The following is a 21,598-nucleotide window of genomic DNA, read 5'->3' as shown; positions in this document are numbered from 1 at the left end:
GTTGTTAAACTCATCCAAGAAGAATCTAGCCCAAACTTTCAGCACAGGGCCCTCCTTGAAGATGCAAAGCTCCTGTTGCAGAGGTGCAAATGTAACCATCCAACACATCCCTTGAGAAGAAAACAAAGCATCTGATGGCGTGGCTAATTTAGGGGTTCATCACCAAGAATCTTTTGTATTTTTGAATGACCCTCCTACTGAGGTTGCATGTCTGTTTGTTGCAAATATTCTAGGCACATCCTCTTCTGTGTAATGTGTAATCAAGGCTTCATGCCTTTAACTCTTTGTCTTTATTTCTTTTGAATTGGACCAAAAAAAGAAAAGAAAAAACAAACAGGCTCTCAGTTTGAAACGACGTCGTCTTATGTCCTGAGAGGGGTCATTGGCACGGTGCTGCTACCATATGGCTCCGTCACTCCTAAAATGTTAGACAACGATCAAACTCATCATCCCACCCAATCTTTTTGTAGCAGAATCTAGCGAGACACAGAGATCGAAAGAGAAAAGATGAAGTTTCAGATAGAAGACGTAACAGTATACTTCCCATACGATCACATATACCCAGAACAATACTCCTACATGGTTGAACTCAAACGATCCCTCGACGCCAAAGGCCACTGTCTTCTCGAGATGCCCACCGGCACTGGCAAAACCATCGCTCTCCTCTCTCTCATCACCAGCTACTCTCTCTCTAAACCCTCCAACCCAGTCAAGCTCCTCTACTGCACTCGCACCGTCCACGAGATGGAGAAAACCCTAGCCGAGCTCCGCTTCCTCCACCGCTACCAGCTCCAACACCTCGGCCCCTCCGCCCGCATTCTCGCCCTCGGCCTCTCTTCTCGCAAGAACCTCTGCATTAATCCCTCCGTTGTCTCTGCTGCCGAGAATCGGGATTCTGTTGATGCCGCTTGCCGCAAACTTACTGCCAGTTGGGTCCGCTCGCTGGCTGTTGAAAACCCTAATATTCCCACTTGTTCGTTTTTTGAGGATTATGAGAAGGCTGCTTCTAATGCGGTCTTGCCCCCTGGTGTCTACACCTTGCAGGTTGTATTCGAATCTCTTGCGAATTTTTCTAATTTTGTGGTTTTTGATGTGTGGATTTTGCTGTAATATTCTGAAAATGAAACAATGTTGCATCTTTTATGTTGTTTGACATTGATTTTTCTTTATTTGTGACACACACATATCATCATCCTTCTCTGTGATTTCCTTTTTCTTGTTGCTTTTCTCCTCCCTATAACTCAATTAGTCAGTCCCACTTCTTTAGGAATCAAGTTCCAGTTGTCCAGGACATGAAATTAGTGTACAGAACTGTCAAAGAATTCTGGAAAGTGGTGGATTAACACTAGTTCACCTTTCGACATTAGTTTTGAGTAATTCTGAGATGACCAAATTTTTATACCAAAATTGCTTAGCAAATGATGTGTTATTACTGAGCAATGAGATTTTGTCCCAATTCTTGCAGGATTTGAGGGCGTTTGGGAAGGAGAAAGGGTGGTGTCCGTACTTTTTAGCGCGCCATATGGTGCAGTTTGCAAATGTTGTGGTTTATAGTTACCAGTACTTGCTTGACCCGAAGGTTGCTGGGATCATATCGAAGGAAATGCAGAGGGAGTCAGTTGTGGTGTTCGATGAGGCACATAATATTGACAATGTGTGTATTGAAGCACTTAGTGTCAGTGTGAGGAGCCAGACCCTAGAAGGGGCAACAAGGAATCTCAATAAGATGTCTCATGAGATTGAAAGGTATGCACTTCTTTTTATTGTTCCATTCGTCTTCTTGCAAGTAGTCTGTTTAGTTTTCTGCAGTATTATCATGATACTTGGTGGACTTGATTACATGGCCCATGGTATCCCAGTATCACTCTCATTATGCCAAAAGTGGTCATTTATAAACGGACTGCTGCTTTAGGATTGCAAATTTATTTTCTTCGGTATAATTTTGCTTACCCACACACTTAAATACATGAATTACAGGTTCTTCGTGTCTACAATTGATGGTTTATGTGCTCAGTTTAACATACTTTTCGATATGGAAGTGAAGTTTTGTAATATTCAGTTTTAATGTGTTAGAGCCATTGTTTTAAAAGGTATGTATGGGTTTGGCTGGTATGAAACCAAGGGGAAACTCCTCAAGGTTCAAGCGAAGAGGCTCATACCTCAATGCGTTAGGTCACCCTGGGGTGTTCACCTAAGATTTAATGCCATCCCTTATGTTAAAACCAAGAACCTCAAATATGATTTTACTAAACTACATGATAATTATAATTATAATTATAATCACCTGTTTTGGTTGCTTCTCTTTCAAAGTCTTTTTAGGACCAAGATAAACTTGTGGTAGTGGAAAATTATCCTGTTATGCATTCTCCAAACTCGTTGCTGTGTCCTTTTCTGACTAAAATTTGATACATGGTTTTACTTTGTTTGGAATGGTAGGAAGGTTTAAGGCCACTGATGCAGGCAGATTGCGTGCAGAATACAACCGGCTTGTTGAAGGTTTGGCACAAAGAGGGAACCTACCTAGTATGTGGAATTCTCATGCACAAATGATTGATTAAATGTTACCCTGTTTGTAATTTAAAAAAAAATGACATTACAATCAATTATCACAACATATGCTCTTCTACGCGTGCAGTCGCAGATACGTGGCTCTCAAATCCTGCTTTGCCCGATGATATTCTCAAGGAGGCAGTTCCTGGAAACATACGCCGGGCAGAGCATTTCCTATCTGTTTTACGCAGATTAGTACAATATCTTAAAGGGCGTCTGCAAACTGAGAATGTTGAAAAGGAGGGACCTGTTACCTTTGTGGCCTCTATAAATGCACAAGTTGGGATCGACCAGAAAGTACTGAGATTTTGTTATGACCGCCTGCACTCACTGATGATGACACTAGAGATAACCGACACGGATGAATTTTTACATATTCAAACAATTTGTGACTTTGCAACACTCGTGGGGACATACACTCGGGGGTTCTCAATTATAATTGAACCTTTTGATGAGAGAATGCCAAATATCCCGGATCCCGTATTGCAGGTTTGCTTATATTAGAAAGTTTTAAGTGTTCTTTTCTTCTTCCTTCCCTCCCTCCCTTAACTGTAGGAAACAATAGACTTGTTGGTCCATTGTCTGAAATCAATAAATTGTATTGTTGCTGCACAAATTATTGCTGGTCTGACACCACATATGTTACTTGTTACGTATCCCATCTATCATTTCTAGGTCAAGTATCTTTACTTGTGTTGGATCCATCTTATATGTTCTGTGTCCGAACTCCAGAGTAATAGATTAATGATTGGATGTTTTGATCATTTTTTTTTTTTTCCCCTCGTTTTTTGTATAGAATATCTTAATAATACCCATAATTGCCTTCCATCTTTGTTGCCTCTACAAATGCAGAAAGTGGTCATTTGTGATAACTACATCTATTCTTGTAATATGCCGCAGCAGGCATTGATTATTTCAAATTCATCTTGTATTCTACGCATGCTATTTATTTACAAGGAGATAATTTTGTTTTCATATTCACTTTCCAGCTTAGCTGCCATGATGCTTCTCTTGCCATAAAGCCTGTATTTGAACGATTTCAGACAGTTGTCATTACTTCTGGAACTCTAAGCCCTATTGATCTCTACCCTCGCCTTCTTAATTTCAATCCGGTTGTTAGCCGAAGTTTTACGATGTCCTTGACAAGGGATTGTATATGCCCAATGGTTCTGACCCGTGGAAGGTACATGGTTCAACTGTTGTGTATTTCTTTATTTTATCTAATATCTTACTACTTTAAAAATTTTCTGCTACTGTAATTTTTTTCTTTTCATTTATTTAGTTGAAAGTCATCTATGCCATTATGTTAATTAATTTGTTGTTTTGTTTGTTGTTTTCTCTGCAATTAATACCATTTGGCTTGTCCTTTTCAGTGATCAGCTTCCTGTTAGCACAAAATATGATATGAGAACTGACGAAGGTGTAGAAAGAAATTATGGGAGGCTTTTGCTGGAGATGGTGTCTATTGTTCCAGATGGGATAGTGTGCTTTTTTGTCAGTTACTCGTATATGGATGGAATAGTCAACAGTTGGAATGAAAAGGGTATTTTGAAGGTGACAATTTACTGTCTGTCTTATCTTCTCGTATACAGAAAACAATTCTTTTTCTTGTCACTCATTAAGGTTCTATTCTGTAAAATATTTGTTAAAGCAAAGTGATGGAAACGTTATATCAATGTATAAGATAAATACGTAATGTATTTTATGGGAATTTCGTCCACTTGAATTTATAGAATCTCTCTAGTTCTAACCAGAAAGAAACAGAAGTTTGTTTTTGCCTTACAATTATTATATTTTTTTGTTTGAAATCTTTGTTGCAGGAAATAATGCAACATAAGCTTGTCTTTATTGAGACTCAGGATGTGGTGGAAACTACACTGGCTCTTGATAACTATCGCAAAGCTTGTGATTGTGGGCGGGGTGCTGTCTTTTTCTCTGTTGCCAGGTAGACCTTCCCACTTTTTTACAAAATTTGAAAGTAGGGATCTGAACAAAAGCCACCTCTTTTGGGTTTGTAACTAAAAGATTATCAAGTACAACATATACTTAGACATCAATACACTTGTGTTCAATTAGAATGGAGAGGTTAATCAGAAATTATGGTGTGACATTGTGGCAAAGTAAGCCCTTCCATCCATTGAAATGCAGGATAAAAAATTAAAAATTGTCTGCATGCTTTTCTCCTGGTTTTACAAATTTACTGAAGCAAATAATAATGGGGTGTCTATGTTGAAACAGTTCATTTGATTGTCAACTGAATACTGATAGAGAAACATCAGGTTTTGATGAGATTCTATGATTGTTATTTTACTGTATTCTTGTAGGGGAAAAGTGGCAGAAGGTATTGATTTTGATAGACATTATGGCAGACTTGTTATCATGTTTGGGGTCCCTTTTCAGTATACATTAAGCAGGTGATTTGCTACGACTGTTTTGCAGCCTTGGTACTTGAAAATATCAGCGGCTGTGTCCAAATATGTTTATGAAGTTCATTGCCTAGGCCTTTTGATCCGTTAAGCTTTATTTTCTTGATTGTTGCAGAATATTGATTGCACGTTTGGAGTATTTAAGGGAGACTTTCCAGATAAAGGAAGGCGATTTTCTGACTTTTGACGCTCTGGTATGTTTGTACTGCATGTTTGGTTGTGTGATAATTGTGTTTTTTTTCTTTTGAAAAAATAAGTTTGAGCTTCAATAATGGGACTACATTTATTCAGAGACAAGCTGCTCAATGTGTGGGGCGAGTTATCCGTTCAAAGGCAGATTATGGGATGATGATTTTTGCTGACAAAAGGTATTCTTTTTATGGAATTATTAATACTGCTCCTACATCATGTATTCAATCCTGGGGGTTTACTATCAGTCAAAGATATTCTGTACCTCAGAAGTGTAACTAAATAATCAAAAGTTCATGACAATCAGATCCATGGTTGGAATTTGATTGCTAAAAGTAGATTCTGTACTTTTTGTTAATTTAGATTGGTCTGCTTATTAGCTTCATCTATCGATAAATAATTCTAAAGTACTAAATTTAGATAGCTTGCCAAGCTAAATGGAAGTTGTAAAATTATGTTGACTGAACAGTCTACCAGTGTCATTGTTGGCCATCGAGTCTATGGGGAACCAACAAAAATGTTGGGAGGATATTATTAAGAACATTTGATGGAAGAAACCTTAGTGCCAGATGCATGCAGGCTGTAATTTGCTATTCTTACGTCTATTGCTATTTGCTAGTATGTAAGGTACAGTCTACCAAAAAATTAAGGCATCAAGTTTGCAAAGCATGTTAACTAGATTTTGTTTCATCGTGGCAATGCCTGGAGAATTCACAGTTAACCATTTGTTTGGCAAATTAACTTGTCATTTATCGGGAATTTTATTCCTTCTATGTTCTGATGACCATCTCTAATTTGTTCAGGTACAGCCGTCATGACAAACGTTCTAAATTGCCTGGATGGATACTGTCACATTTACGTGATGCTCACCTAAACTTGAGTACTGATATGGCTATGCATATAGCACGAGAGGTGTGTGCTTATTACTATGCAGTGCTTACATTTTTCAGAGAATGCCTGCAGGTCTATGTCAGTATACATGAGGAACAGTTCTAAATAGCAAGGAAATGTGATTAGATTCCCCTTGCAACTGATTCCTCTGTGGAATAATTTTAAATGCAGAAATAATGACTGTTATGAAAGCTAAAATTGAGGCCAGATGGGGTAACAGGACCAGTTTTCTGTTTTGAAAAAGGACCAATTTAGGTGTTAGATTTCACTTTTTTCCTTAATTACATCTAAACTAGAACTTGAAATATTAGTTATTCTAAAATTCAGTGTTGGAAGCTTAAGGTGGTTTGACTGAGTACAAACTGACAATTTTAAATTCATAAGTGTTGAACTTGAGTGTATTATTATTGTTTTATTCTTCCATATGTTGTGCAGTTTTTACGGAAGATGGCTCAACCATATGATAAGAGTGGCGGTAGTGGTAAGAAAACCCTATTGTCACAAGAAGACTTGGAGAAGATGGGCAATGGCGGTCTTGGGGAGATGTTGTTTTAAAAGAATTATTCAGTCTTTGAGCAATATTTATATGATGGTTAGCCGGTGGTTGGCCTTGCAGTTCTCATGTCAACAAATAGGTCGTGGTCAGCTAAGCAGCAGAAACCTTTTTTTGTTCTCAGGAATGCAAGGAGCAGTTTTTGCTGAAGAGGGAAAATATCCGTTTTAAAAACCTTGAAATTAGCTTACTGTTGCAGCTGAGAGGAATGAGTTTGAACCTATAGTCTATTTTAGCTTTTACAATTTCATGGATTGATGGAGTTGCAATTTTGATTGTCAAACAATGCACAATATAGATCTCCTTTGTTTTTCTGAGATTTTGTGATTATAGTTGCATTAAGGTTTTGTAACAGATGTAAGATTGGTAGTCATTTCCTGTTATCTGTTGAACCTGCTCTGACTAATCAATTTCGCTTTTGCCTAATTATTATCTATGTAAGCATAACAAGTGAGTTTTTCTGAAATTTTACACCAAGCTTCTGATGAACTTTGAATTTTGGCGTGTAGCACTAACTCTTCAATATATCTCTTGCTGAAAATACTCCCTATCTCGTTTATATGGAGTGGACCCAAAAATTTGATTAGGACCATCTCTTGCTGAAAATACTCCTTATCCATTTGTATGGAGTGAAAATAATTCGATTGGGATAGATGCTTAACTATACCACATAGTTCTGGCAGTGATACAACAGTGTTGCCAACTGTACATCAAGCATGAGTGGAATATATTGAATGAGCATTCAAGAATTTATTTGATGGAATAAACATTCAGGAATTTCCTTGGGAGTATTCGGCAACCCACTGTCTGAGTGCAAAAACACAGCTAGGTTTTTTGGCAAAACCTTCAAACCACTTTTTGAAAGGTCTGAGAAAAGTCATCAGCCAAATATATAATAATCAGAAATCAGGGGAAAAAATTAATGTTTTGGACATGTAGTCAATTTCAACTCAGCAAAACGAGAATGAACACCAACAACAATGGCATCAAGTTTTGTGCCAAACCAACATTAAAAAACAAACTCGCCACATTGACAGCTGGGGTGAATGCCCCTCCCATCGTGTTTGTGCTTAAAACGACAACCATCCAGTTACCTTTTGTGCCAATCCCTGCTCCGATGTAAGTGCTCTCATTTAGATACTGTGTGTACTGAGTCTCTGTATAGTTTGTGAGCACGAGGTTTGGATCCAGGTTGGGAACGCAAACAGGCATTAGTGCCCCATCTCTGGTATCAGTTATGTTTAGTTGGCATTTGGCAAGTAGGTCTGGATAGTTGGATAACTGAGGCTCAGTGCCTGGAACAGTGTCTGCACCGGTAGTATTTGAACACGGTTGATTCTTGAACTGGCTCGCTAGTTCATCTGCAAAACAATCTGCATTACTGTTCTCGGTGAGGGCGCTCAGGTTCAAGGATGCTCGATAACTATTCAACCCTTGAAGCAGATTTTGCTTCTCATCTGCAGCAAAGTATATTGTTGAGAGATTAATACTGTGAAGATCATACCAAGTACAAAATTATAGACAAAGAATAATGGAGAGTTTTTGTTCAAGGAGGCTTCATTGCATCCAATGGAAGCCATTTAGAAAATTATATTTTTCTTGCCCAAAGGATATAGTCAGTGGGAAAATCAAACCTCTCACTGTATCATGTACAAAAAATAAATAAAAAATTAAAAAAATCCCATTTTAGAGCAAGCAGAAATTGTTTGATTGGTTTGGGCCAATGTGCAGAGTAGCATGTATATCACCTACCCTCTTGCCATTGATAGCAAATGTATGTCAAGTTACGCTTTTTTCTCAAGGGAAACAGATGGCCTAGGAAAACATAAAGCCTTAAACAACAGCTTTCCTGTCTTGTGCTTTTGCCGCTTTTAATATTGAATCAAGAGCTTGAATTGTTAACTTTTGGGGATTCATGGATGAGGGCAAAGATGGTGCATCACTATGTCGGAACATGGATCTCTCTTTTCTGAGGACATTTGCAAACCATGGTTCAGGTACAGTTAAGCTAAAGAAAAGAGTTGTGGCTCTGTTTTATGATTTAGTAGTAACTCAGCTGAGCTAGTTTCAAGATGGAAATCTAATCAATTACCATAGAAGACAGTGAACAAGACCCAAATAGGCTACACATATGAACATTCAAGTTCTTATATAAAAATCTCTATGTTCTTGAGTCAATTGAGAGGCAGTCATCGAGAATCACTCACTGTTGATTGTAGATCATGAGGTAAAAGGAAGAGTACTACACTTGGTCAAAGGTTTAACCTAGGTACTTTAGTTTGATTGTTTCTTTGTTCTTTCCCTCACTAATGAACATCCAGATCTGAAATCTACAAATCTGTTCATATGCCATATCTAGGCCATTCAATTCAACAACATCAAATGGAAGATATTAGAATTGTCTGAGAAATTACCAATGCTAAGTGCTAACACATTATTTCCTGATCAACAGACAACTAGAAATTTCATCCTACAACATCATTTCTAATCTAACCTAAAGGATTCATTATACTTGGTGCCTTCAAATTAGTTGTGAAACAAGAAGATAACACGTGTGTGTGTGTGTGTGTGTGTGTGTGTCTCAGACATCAGAATCAGAACCAACCATTTTCAGCAATTTCCAGTCATACAAATAACCCTAAAACCCTAATGTTTCCGCTGCTTTTCTCAATCCATGGTTCATTGACTTCAAAAATATTGCCAAATGTGATTGGATCCAAGATCAAAGCAACATAGTATGCAAATCCAAACCCAGAAGAAAATCATACTAGATAAATCAGTATATAATCATGCATACCCTTCATACATATCATTTTGCTCAGATCTTGCCATATCTATTTCTATCCCAAGAAAAAGACCCATTCTCAAAACAGATACCAATTCACTGATACTTGAACAATATAAGGGATCCAGATTGAACAAACAGCACACACACATACATATAACAGAGAGAGAGAGAGAGAGAGAGATTACCTAGAGATTGGACCCGATAAGAGAGGAAGAGAATGGAATGTACAAGGACAAGGAGGAGAAGATGATGTCTCTGAAGAAAACCCATTTGCAATTGAAATCGAATTACAGAGTCTGAATCTGACCCAGAAACTATAGTCTTGTATATACTACTGACAAGAGGGGGCAAAAATGGTAGAACCTTCCTCAGAATATATTCCAATTTCTTTAAAGTAATATATATATAAACATATTTCAGATCTTGTGTTGCTTTCACAGTTGGTGCTCGACTTGTTTGGTGTACCCTTCTCCATTATTTCACTCTCTCGTTTCTCTGCCTTCAAAAAAACAGAATGGTCAGAGAATTACACCATCAAACAAACTGTTCACCAAAAATTGGAGGGAAGGTATGATTCTCTTTTGGGTGAACTACACTTTTTTGTAATTTTAATCCAAATTTTATACATACCATTTTTTAATTTGAAATTTTTTACTTATGAACTTAAGAATCAAAATAAAATTTAAATTAACTTACAATGATAAAAAGTGAATTTATCCATATTTAAAATGAGTTGACTTTTTTGTTTGGAACTCCTAATTTGTAAATAGATTTATAAAAAATAACATTCAATGTGTTTAATTTCAGTTTTTTGAAAATTATATTTTTTATTTTCCGTATTTTTTTATTTTTAGTGAATATTTTTTAAATTTTAAGCAATTTTATATATTTTTTTAGATACACTTTACTTGGATATATATAAATAGTAAAATATTTATGAAAAAATATTTTAAAAAATTAATAAATACACAAAAATACAAAAAATGTTTTAAATTTTTATTTTTTATTTTTTTTTTGTATTTTTGGTATTTAGTATATTTTTTAAAGAATTTTTTTTCACAAATATTGTACATTTTAAGTATATTTATGTTAGGTGTGTCTAAAAATAAAATAAAAAATTGCTTGAGAGATTAAAGAAAATCATTGGAAACATTACAATATGAAAAATAAAAAAGTAGAATTTTTAAAAAAAAATTTCTGAAAACTAAAACCAAACAAGCTGAATGGTGGTGCACAAGGCAAATTCGGACCAAAATAATTTATAATAGAGAATTATCATACATCACAGAATTTTTACATATAAAACATATCATGTTAAAAAAATGTTAATAATGTTGATGAATGTGAAAAAAAAAATGGAAAATTTGTGAAATAGTTTAAAAATATTTTTTTTGAAAAAAAAAAAAAGATATTAGAAATGTGTACAGCTATGCTCTCTTTTTCTTTTCTTTTCTTTTTTTTTTTTTTTTCTTTTTGTTAGGGATATAAAAAATACCCTTACCCTTTCTGGACATTTTATTGTCTCTAGTAATTGGACACGAGTCTCCCATAATTGTTGATATTTGTTGTTTCACTTTTTAATTAAAGAAATTGGAAATTTGTTTATAACTGCAGATGAAATCTCGCACAAGTGCCGTAGAAGAGAAATTAATTAATTTTTATTACTGAAGGTGACAAATATTTGTACGTTGTAAGCAAATCCAAAGAATAATAAACATTTCTTATTCTTCTTCTTCTCCTTATTTATTTATTTAATATAAAATGTGTTTGGATCTTGAATTTATAAATAAAATAAAATAAAATGAAATAATTTTTTTTTACAAATTTAAAATTTAAGCACAACTTAGGCCTTGTTTGGAGACTAAGTATTTTAGTCAAAAATTTAAAAATTCACTATAAATTGTCACATTACTCTTTTTATTTTTTTGTACATCTTTGTTGGAAAAAATGGTTTTTTAGTGACTTTAATTAAAGATTAAAGTGGGTCGTAACCATCTATTGTGTTGGGTCCAAGTGGGTCTAGATACTTTGCATTGAGATCTTTACACCACAGACAGAATGGCCAAAAACCATTGAGATTTGAATGAGAAATTACCTCATGAAGTTAGCTTCATGGAAAAAAGTAATGAAGTTTGTAACTTCTGCATTAATGGGTTTTGTAACTCCTGCCTTTATTGCAGAGGTTAATGGTGCATTATGAACAGCCATAAAGGCTGGAGGCTCTTCCTCTCTCCCCTATACATGTATAAATTGAGACCCTCCTGTCAAGTCTCAAACACAGAAATTTTTACTTCCATTTCACAAGTCAGTTTGCTTGAAAGTTCCTACAATGAGAGAGTGCTGCCACTGTTGTGTTCGCTAAGCTAGACAGATAGTGCTTCTGCCGTAGCTGGTTTTGACCGTCGTATTCTGGGAGACAGACGCTGGGATTCCTCAAGCACTCGACCAGTGAGGCGGCGAAATCTGTTTTAAGGAAACTTCTTCCGTGCAGGCTTCGGTTTCGTCTCTTTACCCTTTTATTGTTTTGTGTATTTCTGTTGAAATTTAGTTGTAATTATTAGCAATATTTCTTCATAAATCTATTTATTTAATTTCACAAGATGAACAACAATCTTTTCATAAAAAATAAAAAATTATTAAAATAGTATGTTTCCAACAACACTTTAATATTTTAATAGTTATGTTTATTGAATTTAAAGTATTTTTTTGACCTTCGGTCTCATTCAATAACTCTGCCACAGTTAAGATTCAATCAATTTAACAATAAGAGGAAACAAATTTATATATATTGCTTTGCTTGGTAGATAATTAGTTTTTAGTTGTGGCATAAATTCTACAAGATTACATTTAAGAATGCCTTCTTAAATTTATCTTATTAACAACATAATTACTGCTCCGTCAGATCATTAATTGGTGAGCAACAACATACTATAACCACAGAGAGAGAGAGAGAGAGAGAGAGAGAGAGTCTCATTAGTACTGGGGTATGATTTGGTGAATTGCCCTCTTTACTTCCACAATACTTGGTTTCTTCCCATTTACATTTTCCTTCACCTGTAGATGTCATTGAACAGAGCTAAACACAATTACCATACTAGCATAAATTGATGACTAGGAATTTAACCGACTAAGAATTTAAAACTAATGAATTGTTTGGAAGCTTTAGTAGTTTCAAACTGGCAATTTAACTGCATTATACTGGCAATTTTATTGAATTATTCAAGTTAAAAATACAGAATAGGAAAAATATCAGTGAATACACAACTTAATTTTTTTTTTTTAAAAAACAAAATCAACATAAAAACAATCAAATTAAGAAAAATGAAGAGTGAATGTCATCTAATTAATGGTATTAGCTTTCGGAGAGATAGTGTAGGCAAGTGCATAGTAATTTGGATAATGCATATATGTGGGTTTGAGTCTATTTGTAGGGAATGGAAGAATAGAAAATTTCAGGGTCAAAAAATAAAAATAAAAACAAAAACTTGAAGAAAGTTTTATGTTTTGATTATCCCATGTCATGAAAAAAAAACACATGAATGAAAAATAATAAATAGATAATACTATTTGGCTGCGGTTACAAATTATTTAGTTTTAATAAATAATTTTTTTTAAAAAAAAAGTACTTGAGTAGGTTAAAAGGTTGATTTAAAAATTTTTTTTTTAAAAAAAATTGATTTTTGTTAAAAAAACGTGTAAAAAAAAGTTAAAGAAATAATGAAACCTAAAAAAATAAAAATAAAAAAGTTAAAAAAGCTGCCTTTTAACCTAGATGCCAAAATAGATAAGTAATTTTAAGTCAAAATATAAGTTTTTTAGTTTTTACATGACTCCATTAACACGAAATATTTTCATTGACACCTATGAATTGGGCTACAACAGTCTAGGCCCAAAAAGAGGCAGAAAGGTTGTTAATTTGTGTATTTTGGCCTATTGATGGAGCCCAAACAAAAACGGGCTCATATCTCAGTAATGGGCCTTAAGCCCATAATCATGACCACCTATCAATCAAACGTGCGATAGCCCAGTATTACTGACACTTTTTGATCGAAATGTCAGTTAGCATACTAGTATTTGATTATTAGATGAACGGTCCAGATGAAAAAGATAATACCTTGGCCCTCATCTCAGCAACAAAGACCCCATTAGTCAACGACGACTGCACAGCCGTGACCTCCACCCGAAGCTCCCGGAGCACCACCATCACATCCAACAACAACCCTTCCCTATGCGGACACTGCAACTCCACCAACGCATCACTCTCTATTATCGACACCTGTACCTGCATCGTCACTCCCTCCACCGGCTGCGGCGGCGGTGGAGGCGGCGGCGGGGGCGGAAGCTCCGCCGGCGGAGGAGAATCCACTGCCTTCAGCTTGGCACCGGAAGTCCCCTCCACAATCCTCAGCTTCCTTTTATCCGACCCGACCCGAGTCCGATCCGTCAAAGCGGTGACCCCACTCCCACTCCTCTGCTCCTTCAAGCTCAAGCTACTCGTTCTCTGTGGGTCCGAAGATGATCTGGACCGTTGATCGTTCTCGTTCTGGCGTGCCCTAGCCTCGAGATCTTGAATTTTTTTCCGCAATTGCTTCACGTACTCGATGGTGTCCCCCAAAATCGAAGCCTTATCCATTTTGGTGACGAAGGGGACCAGAGATCTGAGAATGATGAAGCGCTCGTTGAGCTTCTCTCTGCGGCGGCGCTCGGCGAGGACGTGGTTGGCGGAGAGCTCGTCCTGCGGCGTTCCTTTGCGGAATCGGGAGGCGGGGTCGGCGGCGTCGCGAGATTTGGGGGAATTCTCGTCGCGGCATTTGGTGTGGAGGAAGGGGACGCTGAGGAGGATGTATTTGAGGAGCCACTGGGAGGTGCCGTCTACGGCGGCAACGTGGTGGTGGTGTTGGTGGTCGGAGGGACGGAGCATCCACTTGGAGAATGCTGATTCAGAGGAGTACATGAGGTAGCCGGTGGCGGAAGAGGAGGACTCTGACCACCGGCTTGATTGGTGTTGGAGAATGGTGGAGACTGTTTGAGAGTAGTGCGTGTCCTCTTGATTCAATTCCTCCAATGCAGGTCCTCCTGACCAAAATTTGAAAATATATAGAGACAATCAAGCAATAATATTACTAATAATATAATATTTAGAAAGAAAAAAAAGGAAGAAAGAAACTCTACTATTACTAATAAGGAAAATGATTGGTGGCCCTAAAAAAATTGCCCCTAATACCCCTAATTTCCAATTTTGGAAACTGTTTTTTTTTTTCTTTCTTTTTTCCTTTTTTTTTTTTTTTTTTTTTTACCTAAAATGGACTTTCGGGGGCATTCGAGCCCCGAAGTCTCGGGCCCTCAATCAGCGTTGTACTAATAAAGATGAGACTATTTTTCAACTGAAGTTCCCCCCATTTGGGATTTCAAATTGTCATATCATTATTTTTATTATTTTTATATATTTTGTAAGAAATTAATTAAATTAATCAATTTTTAAATGAGAGTTTTGATGCACGTATGAGGGATTAAATTAAATAATTTTTAAGATAAATTAATATTGCATTTGATGGCATAAAATTAACTCAAGATAATTAATTTGGTCAGACATTTTTAATCAAAGATTAATAATGTGAAAATAATTGTTTTACCCAATTTTTTTTTTTAAAAAACAATAATCACCATGTCTGTTTCCAATTTTCAAAATTCACTTTTCATAAAATTTTATTTTTTATATTTTTTCACAAATTTTTTTAAATATTTTAAGCAAGTTTTTAAATTTTCAGACACACTTACATAAATACACTTAGAAAGGATTATAATATTTGTGAAAAAAAATATTTTAAAATATCAAAAAATATAAAAATTCAATACATTTTTTCATATTTTTGTGTATTTATTAATTTTTTAAATTTTTTTTTTTTACAAATATTACTATTTAGATACATTTAAGTAAGGTACATTTAAAAAACTAAAAAAATTACTTAAAATTTAAAAATATTTATTAAAAATAAAAAAACACGAAAAATAAAAAATTGAATTTAGAAAACTGAGACCAAATACACTGTGGTATTTGTAAGTTGGGATTGAATTCTTTGAAATTAACCACTCAATTTGAGAGAGTGTTCGGATTTAATGAGTATATTTTAGAATTGACTTTGGTAATTTGAATTATTTATAAAATATTTTAACAAAAATTAGAATAATAAAAAATAATTATATATTTTTAATTTTTTTTTGGGTTATAAAATTAGCATATTTGATTCCACTGATCAACAGCTGAGATTAGTTGAGGCGTATCTAGTAGTGCTAGATTCTAGCGTGTGCCTAGCAAATGTTTTGCATGGATTTGGATAGACACCCTGCATTGGTCGGAAAGGTCAACTTTGACAGACACATGCAGAGCATCTGTGTCTGATGATCACTACTCTCCCCCCACTTACACGTGGACATAAGGGACCCACAATTGTAGGTCCCATTTACAACACCCCACTATGATTGGTTTTGGTTAATCATTAAATCAAAAATTATCATCGCACCTGAAGGTGGTTGAGCTTGAAGACTACTACTCAAGGGATCCTGCAACACGGGCCACCTCCGAATCGACTCAGCCCTATACGAGTCAGCTCGGCGATGTTGATCAGCCGGGTTTCCGGCTTGGCTTGCGGCTAGCAACTGAAATTCCGAGTCCAAGTTATTCGAGCCGTCGTCAGGGGAGCCAAGCCTGATATCCTCAGACATTTCCAGCTGCATAAGCTCGCTTGGCTCGGCAGCTGCATGATGAGCCACAGCTACACCCTGAGGGAGAACGAGAGGGTTCTGAGCCTCCGTGCCAGCTTCCGAGTCCGACTCGCCTTCTTCTTCTTCCTCCTCCTCCTCTTCCTCTTCTTCTTCCTCCTCGTCAATTTGGTTGGCAATCGCTGGAGGATCAACCGCTGCGTACATGGCGGCTGGCAATGGAGGGGAGTGGAAACGTGCGTGATCAGATGAGGTGGCGGGGTTAGAAGTGGAGTGCTCGGAGAGAGCCGGCTTTGGAGGCTGGGGAGTGTGGTGATCCACGAAAAAACTCTTCACGTGTTGTACGAATCCTATGTCTTCTTGAACCTGAAATGCCACATAGGTTTAGGCTATTGTATTACTAGATTATCAATGTGGAATGTCGATTCATATTATCTAATATTATTCTATAGTCATAGGGAAAGATTATGATATACACACCTCTTATGTCTCATATAATGTTTAATTATAATTTTTATTTTTTTTAATTATGACTTAAAAAATAAAAAATTATATCATTTTTTTAATTATAAAATACCTATAGGCCATGTTTGTTTGGGTGGACATGAGCTTGAGATTGGACTAATAGTCTAATAAAATTATTAATTCGATTTTTGGTTAAACAATTGAAGTACGGACTAATTATTTTAAACTTGACTTTTAGTTAAGATAGGATACATAATCTAACGGATTCGTAATCCCAGAATTATTAGTCATAGAAATGCTAATTCAGTCCACCCAAACAAACATGACCATAATATACAATTTTTTAAAGAGTGTATACAGTAAAATTTCACATAGATATAAATGATTTTTTTGCTTCAAATCATGATATGTGCATAGTACAGGCTCATTTACTATTTGTCTGGTTTGTCATATTTAAAAAGAAACCAAGACATGTATTATTAAATGAGTAATTAATACAAACTTAAAATTTGTTTTAAATAAAATCGGATAGAATAACGTGACAAATTTACATTCATTCATTTCAAATGAAAAGGCTTATAAAATTGAATAATTGTTTTAAAAACGAAAGCACTTTGTTTGGTTTTTATTTTTAAAATTCACTTTTTAAAAAAATTTATTTTTTGTTTTTCGTACTTTTTGTTTTCACTGATTTTTTTAATTTTTAGACACACTTAACATAAATCTCCTTAAAAAGTATAATATTTGTGAAAAAAATCTTAAAGAAATTCACTAAATACAAAAAAAAAAAAAAACGAAAATTCAGCACATTTTTTTTTGTATTTTTGTGTATTTATTAATTTTTTAAAATATTTTTCACAAATATTTTATTATTTAGATACATCTAAATAAGGTGCATCTAAAAATGTAAAAACAATTGCTTAAAATTTTAAAAATATTCACTAAAAATAAAAAATACGAAAAACAAAAGACTCAATTTCTAAAAAATTGAATTCAAAAATTTAAAACCAAAGAAGCCAGCAGTTGAGAGAGCTCTACGATTCACTCTCTGCCGGAGAGTCAAACCAGCAAACACGGCGGCCTTGTGCTGCCTTGTCACCGGAGGACTTGACGGAGTCCGAATGGTTCTACCTAATGTGTGTCTCCTTCTCTTTCCCTCCTGGTGTTGGGTAAGTGTTATTGCCAATTTAGCATGCTTTCTTTTGATTTAACAACAATTTGTGAAATGTATAAATCAAATTTAAAACCAAACACAATAAATATTATTCCATCAGAATTTTGCAAAAGAATGATCTCATAATATTATTTGTGTACATCTTAATGTCTATTTGTTCTTTTTTTATATCACTATTCTTTAAAAAAAAAAAAAATGTATAAAATTTATGACCATTCTTAAATATTTGTCAGGAGGTTTTGTGATAAATAATAGAGTAATGCTTGAGACCACTAATTAGTGTTACGATTAATGATGTGACAGTGGGTCTCACCTATTGTCACAGTGTGTGCTGTGCCTTTTTTTTTAATTTTTCACTTCACTAGTGGTGGATTTAGAGCTCATTATTTAAAGCTCTAAATCATTTTTGTAAATAATAATAATAATTACCTTCTCAGTTGTGCCAAGTTCAACAACACCATCTAATAGAGGAATGCATACTACAGTCTGCAACATGATTAGCAAAATCACTTTCTTAATCAGAAACACAGACAGCATAAAAACACATACTTTCACAGAAGTACAAAACTATCAATGAAATGGTTGACAGAAATTACCTGAACCCGAGCACTCTGGTGCGACCACATGGAAATCCAGGAAACATAAGAGAAGAAACCAACTAATTAAAAAAAATATTACTATCACATAATTTCAATAAATTTTCCACGTTTTGGTTATAGCTACCTTGGCGAGAATAGCTCTAGAAAAAACTTTGCTATCAACCTCGTTCGCCCCAGTAAGCCACACGTGTTGCCTCTTCGCATAAGCTTTTCCCGGTAAACTACACATCACAGCAGATAAATGGTGTTCATATTTCATAATTTTTGTACTTTCATTTCAAACAAAAACCCTCACTTGCTATTAAAAACTATGTTTGTAAATCATGTTTCTAAATGAAATATAATAAAATTTCAGTAATAGAGACGAAACTATAATGAAAATTTTTAAGTGAAACATTGAGGAAACATTTTCAGTATGTTTAAAAAACCCTAGCATAATTATAAAAAAAAAACAAAAAAAAAAAACAACTTGTTAGATACTCTTGTGGCTTATTGGGGCGAACGAGGTTGGTAGCAAAGTTTTTTCTAGAGCTATTCTCGCCAAGGTGGCTATAACCAAAATGTGGAAAATTTATTGAAATTATGTGATAGTAATATTTTTTTTAATTAGTTGGTTTCTTCTCTTATGTTTCCTGAATTTCCATGCGGTCGCACCAGAGTGCTCGGGTTCAGGTAATTTCTGTCAAGCATTTCATTAATAGTTTTGTACTTCTGTGAAAGTATGTGTTTTTATGCTGTCTGTGTTTCTGATTAAGAAAGTGATTTTGCTAATCATGTTGCAGACTGTAGTATGCATTCCTCTATTAGATGGTGTTGTTGAACTTGGCACAACTGAGAAGGTAATTATTATTATTATTATTTACAAAAATGATTTAGAGCTTTAAATAATGAGCTCTAAATCCACCACTAGTGAAGTGAAAAATAATAAAAAAAAAGGCACATCACACACTATGACAATAAGTGAGACCCACTGCCACATCATTAATCGTAACACTAATTAGTGGTCTCAAGCATCACTCTATTATTTATCACAAAATCTCCTGACAAATATTTAAGAATGGTCATAAATTTTATACATTTTTTTTTTTTTTTAAAGAATAGTGATATAAAAAAAGAACAAATAGACATTAAGATGTACACAAATAATATTATGAGATCATTCTTTTGCAAAATTCTGATGGAATAATATTTATTGTGTTTGGTTTTAAATTTGATTTATACATTTCACATATTGTTGTTAAATCAAAAGAAAGCATGCTAAATTGGCAATAACACTTACCCAACACCAGGAGGGAAAGAGAAGGAGACACACATTAGGTAGAACCATTCGGACTCCGTCAAGTCCTCCGGTGACAAGGCAGCACAAGGCCGCCGTGTTTGCTGGTTTGACTCTCCGGCAGAGAGTGAATCGTAGAGCTCTCTCAACTGCTGGCTTCTTTGGAGCGACGCCTCCTCGGCACTCACCTCCATTGGCTGTACTGTCTTCCTAGTCTTGATTGCTCCATTGTAGTACCCATCTCCCCATACTAAGATCCTATGCCACCATGAAACCCATGCAAACAAAACAATTATCAACAAATCTAGCAACATAGAAACCGGTAATAGAATCGGATACAAAATTTCAGAAGTAGGTCCCACTAATAAATTCTGTGAAATTTTATATGTATTATGTGTTTAATTTTGTGTTTGGTCTCTATGTTCATAGTAGAAGTGAACAATTATGTTGATCTTGAATTCTTGATAGTTGATCTTGAAGTGAAAAATTATACCCCAATAATTAGGTGGACTATGGATTCTGTGTAATAATTCTTCTTACAATAATCTTACAATGGTAGTTTAATTAGGTGATTTTAATCCAAAACACAATCATTCTAGTAATAATTTTGATTATTACAAAATTATTAAAATTATTACTAGAATAATATTGTAGAGAATCTTATTCCAAATTACGTACCCTTGCTGAGGGCACAACTGCCAGAAGAGACTATATGTCCATTGAACAGTTTGCACCGCCGTCTGTAACATACTTTGCAGCCGGGTACTAGGTGGAGCGGCCATTTGTGCCTCCAAGCTAGCCGTCACCACCACCGGAATTTCCTTGATCTTCTCCGAACAATTCTTATTTCTGTCGAATTTTTTTGTAATTAAAAAATTAAAGAATTCCAAAGAAGTTGGAAACGAAAAAAGGAGTATCTTTTGCAGAGATGGAATATATGCGAATGGACAACATCAAATGGAGTAGTAACATGTGAGGCAAAAATTAAATCCTTTAATCAACTAAAGAGTTAGAGGGGGAGAGAGAGAGAGAGAGAATAAAGGTAGATGACTTTGAGGAGATGAGAGAAGAGAAGAGAAGGTGTACTGGGTGAAGCAGGACTTGCAGGTGAGAAGGAAGAGTAAAAGGTAGATATGATGATGATGACTTTGAGGAGGGAGAGGAGGAGGAGATGAGGGGATGTTTAGAGGTTCGAGAGAGATTGTAGTAATTAGAGAGAAATGATCGAAGAAGGGTTGTTAGCTTTGGGATCAGCTGTGTAGTATAATTTAAGAGAGAGAGAGAGAGAGAGAGAGAGAGAGAAAGAGTAGTTAGGGTTTGAGGGGGAAGGAGGAGGATATACAGTTGGGAGTGAAAAATGTAAGGAAAAGAAGAGAGGACAGGGTGTTTTGACTGGTTGGTTTACCAGACAGTTTCATGTTGGGGTGTTCCAATCTTGTGCGCCGTCGCATTTTGTTAGTTGTGTGTACCCTTTCTCTCTCCCACTCAGGCCGTCACGTGTGTTCATACTGTGGGATTAAATTACAAAAATGTTAGAAGTTATCTTATATAGTATAGAATTCACATGAGACTCGTATATGTATCTCGTACCCATGTGAGATATGTATTAAAATTTTTGAGATCTATAGCATTTCTTATTAGATTCTTTATTGAACAAAAATATTAAAGATCTTAAAAATTTTATCAAAATTTTTATTAAATGTCTCGTATAAATATAGGATACACATGAAACTCACATGGTGTAAGTCCCACACTTATATAAAAAATTCGATAAAAAATTTAATAAAACTTTTACGCTATGTTTAATTAGAAGATTTGAAGAAAAATTTGAAAAAATAAATAAATAAAATATATTTATATTTTATTTAATTTTATACACTTTTTATTTATTTTATTTATTATTATTATTATTATTATTATTATTATTTTTGGTCAAATCCTCTAATTAAACACAGCATTAACGTCTC

The 21,598-nt window shown here is 35.0% G+C and overlaps 3 protein-coding genes and 1 long non-coding RNA gene across 5 annotated transcripts; 2 read left to right on the top strand and 2 right to left on the bottom strand.

Annotated features, from left to right (window-relative positions):
• Positions 1 to 306: 306 nt before the first annotated feature.
• Positions 307 to 7,035, top strand: UVH6 (RAD3-like DNA-binding helicase protein). The gene is made up of 12 exons (XM_028231183.2): positions 307 to 1,044; positions 1,466 to 1,746; positions 2,441 to 2,523; positions 2,636 to 3,039; positions 3,540 to 3,733; positions 3,924 to 4,104; positions 4,371 to 4,495; positions 4,875 to 4,964; positions 5,092 to 5,170; positions 5,268 to 5,344; positions 5,969 to 6,077; positions 6,492 to 7,035. The coding sequence occupies exons 1-12, from the start codon at positions 508 to 510 to the stop codon at positions 6,609 to 6,611; spliced, it is 2,280 nt and encodes a 759-aa protein (XP_028086984.2). The 5' UTR covers positions 307 to 507; the 3' UTR covers positions 6,612 to 7,035.
• A 429-nt stretch (positions 7,036 to 7,464) lies between these two features.
• Positions 7,465 to 11,631, bottom strand: LOC114287746 (putative GPI-anchored protein At5g19250). Its single transcript, XM_028231194.2, has 3 exons — positions 11,493 to 11,631; positions 9,583 to 9,892; positions 7,465 to 8,066 (listed from the first exon to the last, which is right to left on the bottom strand). Exons 2-3 carry the CDS (start codon positions 9,665 to 9,667, stop codon positions 7,555 to 7,557), a joined length of 597 nt encoding a protein of 198 aa, XP_028086995.2. The 5' UTR covers positions 9,668 to 9,892; positions 11,493 to 11,631; the 3' UTR covers positions 7,465 to 7,554.
• LOC114287727 (transcription factor BHLH42-like) lies at positions 11,470 to 21,141 on the bottom strand. 2 transcript variants are annotated; one of them, XM_028231175.2, is made up of 10 exons: positions 20,310 to 21,141; positions 19,635 to 19,889; positions 18,480 to 18,576; positions 18,353 to 18,367; positions 18,186 to 18,242; positions 15,919 to 16,483; positions 13,512 to 14,473; positions 12,378 to 12,451; positions 11,726 to 11,931; positions 11,470 to 11,632 (listed from the first exon to the last, which is right to left on the bottom strand). In XM_028231175.2, the coding sequence occupies exons 1-10, from the start codon at positions 20,411 to 20,413 to the stop codon at positions 11,592 to 11,594; spliced, it is 2,376 nt and encodes a 791-aa protein (XP_028086976.2). In that variant the 5' UTR covers positions 20,414 to 21,141; the 3' UTR covers positions 11,470 to 11,591. The 2 variants fall into 2 exon arrangements, with proteins under 2 accessions (XP_028086976.2, XP_082761534.1); XM_082905408.1 differs by lacking the exons at positions 18,186 to 18,242; positions 18,353 to 18,367; positions 18,480 to 18,576 and having other exon boundaries at positions 11,502 to 11,632; positions 19,820 to 19,889; positions 20,310 to 20,969.
• LOC145807385 (uncharacterized) lies at positions 18,834 to 19,196 on the top strand. The gene is made up of 3 exons (XR_014350429.1): positions 18,834 to 18,900; positions 19,013 to 19,027; positions 19,138 to 19,196. It is a non-coding gene; the product is annotated as an uncharacterized LOC145807385 (long non-coding RNA).
• Positions 21,142 to 21,598: the final 457 nt, after the last annotated feature.

The sequence above is a fragment of the Camellia sinensis genome, chromosome 14 (genome assembly GCF_055761805.1).
Source record: "Camellia sinensis isolate YWXY chromosome 14, ASM5576180v1, whole genome shotgun sequence".
Lineage (NCBI taxonomy): Eukaryota > Viridiplantae > Streptophyta > Magnoliopsida > Ericales > Theaceae > Camellia > Camellia sinensis.
Note: the sequence above shows the minus strand (reverse complement) of the source record. Positions and strands in the feature narration are given on the sequence as shown.

What these genes read in the sequence shown, in the direction of transcription:
- UVH6 (XM_028231183.2), top strand. Translation starts at nt 508, where the DNA reads ATGAAGTTTCAGATAGAAGACGTAACAGTATACTTCCCATACGATCAC. An exon ending in ATGAAAAGGGTATTTTGAAG is followed by an intron (nt 4,105 to 4,370) that starts GTGACAATTTAC and finishes TCTTTGTTGCAG; the next exon opens with GAAATAATGCAACATAAGCT. An exon ending in CTATGCATATAGCACGAGAG is followed by an intron (nt 6,078 to 6,491) that starts GTGTGTGCTTAT and finishes TATGTTGTGCAG; the next exon opens with TTTTTACGGAAGATGGCTCA.
- LOC114287746 (XM_028231194.2), bottom strand. Translation starts at nt 9,667, where the DNA reads ATGGGTTTTCTTCAGAGACATCATCTTCTCCTCCTTGTCCTTGTACAT. An exon ending in TTATCGGGTCCAATCTCTAG is followed by an intron (nt 8,067 to 9,582) that starts GTAATCTCTCTC and finishes ACTTTGCTGCAG; the next exon opens with ATGAGAAGCAAAATCTGCTT.
- LOC114287727 (XM_028231175.2), bottom strand. Translation starts at nt 20,413, where the DNA reads ATGGCCGCTCCACCTAGTACCCGGCTGCAAAGTATGTTACAGACGGCG. An exon ending in CAGTTGTGCCCTCAGCAAGG is followed by an intron (nt 19,890 to 20,309) that starts GTACGTAATTTG and finishes ATGGTGGCATAG; the next exon opens with GATCTTAGTATGGGGAGATG. An exon ending in AGTGGCAGCACTCTCTCATT is followed by an intron (nt 11,633 to 11,725) that starts GTAGGAACTTTC and finishes ATACATGTATAG; the next exon opens with GGGAGAGAGGAAGAGCCTCC.